This window comes from Microplitis demolitor, chromosome 2, assembly GCF_026212275.2.
Source record: "Microplitis demolitor isolate Queensland-Clemson2020A chromosome 2, iyMicDemo2.1a, whole genome shotgun sequence".
NCBI lineage: Eukaryota > Metazoa > Arthropoda > Insecta > Hymenoptera > Braconidae > Microplitis > Microplitis demolitor.
The window spans coordinates 23723526-23730311 of NC_068546.1; the positions used below are offsets into that span (position 1 = coordinate 23723526).

The 6786-nt window shown below is 31.7% G+C and overlaps 1 protein-coding gene across 1 annotated transcript; it reads left to right on the forward strand.

The window, feature by feature from the left end:
- The first annotated feature begins 352 nt into the window (after window positions 1–352).
- Window positions 353–2786, forward strand: LOC103572082 (venom carboxylesterase-6). Its single transcript, XM_008550488.2, has 5 exons — window positions 353–972; window positions 1313–1510; window positions 1569–1913; window positions 1994–2456; window positions 2560–2786. The coding sequence occupies exons 1-5, from the start codon at window positions 501–503 to the stop codon at window positions 2750–2752; spliced, it is 1671 nt and encodes a 556-aa protein (XP_008548710.1). The 5' UTR covers window positions 353–500; the 3' UTR covers window positions 2753–2786.
- The last annotated feature ends 4000 nt before the right edge of the window (window positions 2787–6786 follow it).

Consider the following 6786-nt stretch of genomic DNA (forward strand, 5'->3'; position numbering starts at 1 on the left):
TATTATTGTTATTATTATTTGTGGATTTAATGATGCGTCGCAAATTCTTGGTTGATGATCTAACTCTAAATAATTGTTTGGTTACGTAAAAATATTATTTTTAATAATTATCAAATATATAAGTATATACACTAAAATCAAAAGAATTTTTTCCACTGAGAAATTAATTTTTTTTTTTAAAATTAATTAATCTATTTTATTAAATTTATTATTATTATCATTAACGCGATACTAGTGACATTTTATGAAAGATGGTAAATATCTTAAGATTGCGTCAATAATAAATAAATTATTTAATTATGATGAAAAATGAATTTTAAAATAAATCAAGAAAACGCTTGAGATTGCAATTTTAGGTCACTTGTAAAGGTGATTAAATTAACAGATAAGTTATCACAATTTATAGTCGGTAATAATAAATAATAATAATTTAAATATGAGATAACGGCGATCTTTACTTGAGAGCATAAACTCAGTTTTATTTAAAACCCCGACGAGTGATGATTAAATATATTTTTGTTTGTTTAATTGCTGGGATTTTGGCGGGTGATGAGAGTTCGGTGAAACTGTCTTTGGGAAAAATTAGGGGGTACTATAAAAAGTCTTTTAATGGCCGGCTGTATCGCGCGTTTGAGGGGGTTCCGTATGCGAGGCCTCCGGTGGGGGAGCTGAGGTTCCGGGAGCCCCAGCCTGCGGGCCCCTGGCCGGGGGTTTTGACCGCGAGAAGAACCGAGGGGGGCTGCCTTGAGTATCTGCACTTGCTGGGGTCTGCTGACGACCAGGTACAAGGGACTGAAGACTGTCTGTACTTGAATATTTATGCGCCTGTTGATGTTGAGGAGTTGCTGCCCGTTATTTTTTACATCCATGGAGGAGCTTTTCAGTTTGGCAGCGGGAACGTCCATAGCCCTCATTATTTGATGGACCGGGATGTTGTTTATGTTAATGTAAATTATCGGCTTGGGCCTTTTGGTAAGAATGTGGTAATTATTTTTTTAGAAAAAGAAGCCAACGAAAATTATTTATTTTTATTTTTTGCTAAAAAATTGAGTTCAAATTTTTTTCCAAACCTAAATCTCAAGTAAAAATTTTAAAATAATTAAATTCACTAAAAATTCAGTATTTTGATTTTTTTTTAATCTCCAATACGGAAACTGAAGTCAAAATTTGAAATTTTTGTCAGACAAAGCAAAAATTTTTTCAAATTATCCGTCACATAAAATTTCCAAATTTTGAATTTTCAGACCGAAATTTGGAAAAAAATTTTGATGTCGATTAATTTTCTAATTATTATCTAATCTATAATTATCAGGTTTTTTGAGTACCGAAGACGATATCGTACCAGGTAACATGGGCTTAAAAGATCAGAATTTAGCTCTAAAGTGGGTAAAAAACCACATAGAAGCATTTGGTGGTGACCCGAACAGAATAACTCTCGCAGGAATGAGTGCGGGTGGCGCTAGTGTTCATTATCACTATTTATCACCTATGAGTCGCGGACTATTTCATGGTAACCCAAAAATTACAAAATTAAATAATTACCCCACTAATTCCTGATGAAATTCCAGCGGGCATGTCATTCAGTGGCACAGCCTTGAACTGTTGGAGCCAAACTGAAAATTCATTAGAAAAATCTAAAAAACTAGGGAATATTCTTGGATGTCCAACGACAAATACCACAGTAATGATTGAATGTTTGAGAACGAGACCAGGTAAAAGTATTTCCCAAGCTACCGGACAATTCCAGCCGTGGCTTTACAATCCTTACACTCCATTTGGGCCAGTTGTCGAGCGGCAATCCTCGAGTCCGTTTATTGACCGTCCCCCGGCTGAAATAATCGCCAGTGGAGGAGCCGCAGATGTTCCCTGGATGACAACTCTGGTCAGTGAGGAAGGACTCTATCCCGCGGCAGGTTTTAAATTTTTAAATAATTCCCGCGTATTTCCAGTAGTCTATTAATTTATTAATTAATTAATAAAATATGCTGGGTAGAATTTGTCTACAGCGAGGAACTGATGGCAGAGCTGGATAAAAATTGGGATAAAATACTCCCACATTTGCTGGACTATAATTATACGATCCCGACATCTAGACATGGAGAAGTATCTAGAAAAATTCGTAACCACTACTTGGGAAGTAAGAAATTGAATAAAGTGAGCGTTTTGCCTCTGATCCACATGGTCGGCGACCGGCTGTTTGGGATTGCCAGTGAAAAAGCCGCCAGAATGATGGCTAAGGCTAACAAGAGTCCAGTTTTGTTTTATCTGTACTCTTACCGCGCGCCCGACAGTTTGTCGGATATATTTATTCCATCGAAACCGGATTTGGGAGTCAGTCACGCGGATGACGTGTTCCTGGTACTAAGATATTCTAATGCTCCAGAAGCTTCCGACGAGACTGCTATTGCCATGCAACGGATTCTGATGGACATTTGGGTGTCTTTCGCAGCCGATAAGTAAGTAGAATACCGCCGCTTAGATAAATTCTTTTTTCTTTGTGAGGTTATATAATAGAGTGAATAATGATCTAATAACGGATTTTTTTTCTTTCATCAAAAGGACGACCGACAAACACATTCAATGGGATAAAGTTGATCCAGCCTCAAAGTCGCTTAATTATCTTCATATTTATAGCCCGAGTGACATTCAAATGGAGATGCATTCAAATATGGCGGACAAATATTTTTGGGAGACTATTAATTTTAATGAAAATGTTATTTATGATCAATCAAATTCTAGAGATGAATTGTAAAACACAATAACTTTTTTTTTATAATACATTTTAATAAAAAAAAAAAAGTCATCAAATTTTAGTCCCGTATTCTTATATTTTTTGACCTCCATTTTTAAATTTTAAAAATTGATGTCTTTTTTATTTTTTAAAATATTTAAAAAACCCATCAATCAAAAGCTGTAATTCTTACTCAATGTAATTTTCAAAATTTTTTTTTATGAAAATTTGAACTCATCAAAAAAAAAAAAAAAAAAAAAAAAATTTAATTTACGATTATCGATAAAAATAATTGATTACTAATAATTGAATATAAAAATTAGGAAACTAAAAATTAATGATGTGTTTATGATCTCGATGATTAAAAGATTGCAGAATCAGCAACAAACGTCATCAATCATTAAATAAATATTAAATTAATCTTCAGCAGATAAAAGAAGAAATAATAACAATAAAATAGTAATTGTGCAGTTAAATATTTGTGTATATTTATGGATATTTATATTTGTATTGATGTGTAGTATGTAGTATGTAGTATAGATGACCCTGAAGCAATTTACGATCTTAGATCCTCCTTCAGGTGTTTATGACGTCATTTCGGATCTTTCTCTCTCGCCTCGACCTATGATCCCGCGGTACGCGGCTATGACCGTATTTTCATGTTCAATGAAATGGCCGGGGTTATACCATCCGATACAAAATAAAACTTAGTCTTTTATATTTATATATATATACACTTTTTATACCTTTAGCTGGTATTTAGCCGCGCGTTTACTTATATTACATTTTACTACGTTTATTATTATTTTTAAAACGGATAAAAAATTATCTTTATTATATTCCACGTCAATATTAGTCACGCGTGGATGTAAACAGCAGTGGCAGACATATATGTATATATAAATATATATATGCTTGATAGTATTTTATTATCATAAATAAAAATAAATTTTAAGTGATTGAGCGCGCGGAGAATTGTTATTTTAATATCTGATGTAACTCATCATCGGTAGTCATCGATTTGTAATGTAAATAAATAATGTTTACTAATTGTCGATGAACAATCATATTTATTAAATGTTAATAAACGTAGTAACATTTTTTTATTAGTATTTATAAATTAAATACTTTTTTACCTCAATGGAATTCAATTTTAATTCATTTTTTATCTTACACCGAACAACTTTCTGCTCAACTCGAAATTAAAAAAACATTTGCCAGATTTAAAGACAAAATTTTGATGATAATTTAATTTAAATTTTTTTATTAATTTAAATTTAATTAAAAATAACGAAGTTAATTTAAATGTTTCCTTGTTTTAATTTGCCGACCATTTTGTATGGATTCAGAAGTTTGTTTTTATTAATAATCTCAACTTTTCGATTTATATTCAAATTTCATAAATTTTTTAGCAGTTTGAATGAAAAAATTTAATTAAGTTACCCGGCATTGGAATCGGGGGGTGAAAAAGTTTCTTAGTACTTCTAATTAACTACCCTGGTATATAAAATATATATATATATACAAAGTAATAATTATTTTTATTAAAAACTCTTGCAATTGACATCGACCAAGGGTCGGTCTTACACAAACTAAACCGAACTTCACTATAAGTTTCAGTCTTGACCGACATCAAGTTCAGTGCAGACCCACGCTAACCTCAAAACCCGGTGACGTCTACGGAACCCAGCCATTGGTTACCCGAACTTCAAGTTCTTTTATTAATTAATGCACATGTATGTAATATTAATAAATAATTTTTCTCTTTTGCCATCAATAAATCATTAAAAAAAAGAAAAAACTTTATGAAGACAAATCTGACCATTTATTTCTACAACTGAATAGTCAATACTGTCGTTAATAAAATTAATAGCATGTGTAGAATTTGTTGTCCATGTGTAAATGTCACAGTGAGTGCACACGTGTCACTGAATTTACGGCGACATAACAGGTGTCTCATGACGCGTAGACTAGTGATATAGGATGACAATAGATGATGTATCATGTGATTTGTAACAAGGATTAGTGTTATTTTCATGCGACCATTTAAGGCGATATTATAATTAATCCCATAAATAAATGATATAAAATATAAATAATAATAAAATGTAAATTATGCCCCGTATCCTTGCAAGGACGCAGGAGTCTTGCAGCAATAATCCAAACAATCATCCAGTGAAGCTGAATTGCGGCATAATAATCATTTATTGCTAATGCTTAAATGCCGATTGCAGCATTTACTTATACCACTTAATTATTACAAAAGTTTTTTTTTTTAAAATCCAACCGTGAGATTAAGGGTGACCATTTGTCACACTTTGTCACGCTCTGTCTGGTGTAATAAAATTGTTAATATAAGATACTTTGTTGCATTTATCATTGATAAATAACCATATAAATAACAAATAATTTTTTACTTACATTAATTGAAATTAAAAATATTGAGAAAAAAAAATATAAAAAAATTGCAGACAAGTAAAATTTAAATTGAGTGAAAAAAAACATTCAGGGATATTTAAATCGATTAATTTTCACCGCGGGGCATTAACTATTCTGAGGTTATTAAAAAATTATGCACCAAGGTCTCGTGGACTTTTAAATCTTTCTTGAGATTTAAATTCGCTTTTTTTATCAAGATATTAATTGAGTAATTTATAAGATTGGATTTTTTTAGATTATTTCTTATGACAAATTCATTTTTGAAATTTCAATTTTATGGAAAAAAAAAAATATTTTTCTTAGAATTTTTAAAAATCTTATCTACAAATCGGGGTTTCTACAAAAAAAATTTATTCAAGTGAAATTTCATCGGTAAATTTAGAAATTTAGCGTTAAATATTTTTTTAAATAACGCGGGAAAATTTAAAATTCAAAAATTAAATATAAAAAATTTTTATTTAAAAATAAGGCGGTAAAATTTTGAATTTAAAAAAAATAAAATGAATTTGTTTAAAAATATTTACAAGTAAATGAATAATGGAGAAGGTAAAAATGTATAGAGTAGAGAGAGAGTACAACAGTTAGTTGTTGACAAGTCTCAGCGATATAGTGAATTTTTAGCTTGTACTTATCGGAGCTACGGAATGCTCTTGAGGTTGAGCTCTCTTGAGAGTTTGAGCGTCAAGTGTGTCCAGGTATACAGCGAGACAGCAAGTAAAGACAAGAGAGACTTGTGTGTCTTGATACCTGGATATAAAACCGAGTAAGCTGAGAGAATAAAATTTATCCATAAGAAAACGACGTTCGTGCAGTATCGGTAAGGGTCGCAACGGCTCAATCGCACCTACTCTAAAGTACTCACTCAGTAATACTCTTTTATACTTTATACTGAGTACTCAGGGACCAGTACTGACTACTCTCGGTCCAGCTCTTGCACTGGAGTTGATGAAGAGCGACGATAACATTCATGAGCCAGCGAGCGGGACCAGTAAGCTAACACGCGAGCGATTAGCATAAAACGAGTCTCATTAGCGAGAACGTACGCGCCCCGTCCGAAATATACACAACCCGGAACTGTCACTATATGCATCTTCATCTACACTATTTCACTCATGCAACTATTCCATACGATTCTCTACTTATTTATCCGCTCAAATTTTATTTTTAAAATTCCCGCCTATTTATATTCGCTTAAACTCCCGATATCTCACTGAATACTCGACATAACTATTTATCATCGATGCTCACCGGAAAGGAAATTTAATTTCCTACAAAATTGGTCTCTTTATATATTTTCATAAAACCAACCGTTCAAAAGTTATTGCGATAAATCGATTAAATGAATTTTTGAAAATCATTTTTTATTTCCTACACTTAAAACGGCCGTATCTTTTAAACTATTGGTCCTAAAAAAAATTTTAAAGAAACCAAAGTTATAGGAAATTTAATTTTTTACAAAATCAGTTTCTTTAAAAAATTTCATAAAACCAACCGTTCAAAAGTTATGGTCATAAAACAAAAAAATAACGAATTTTCAAATTTAAAATTTTTTTTTCCTCAACGCAAAATGGCCGTAGCTCATAAAAAAATAGCAGGAAATTGAATTTCCTTTCCAG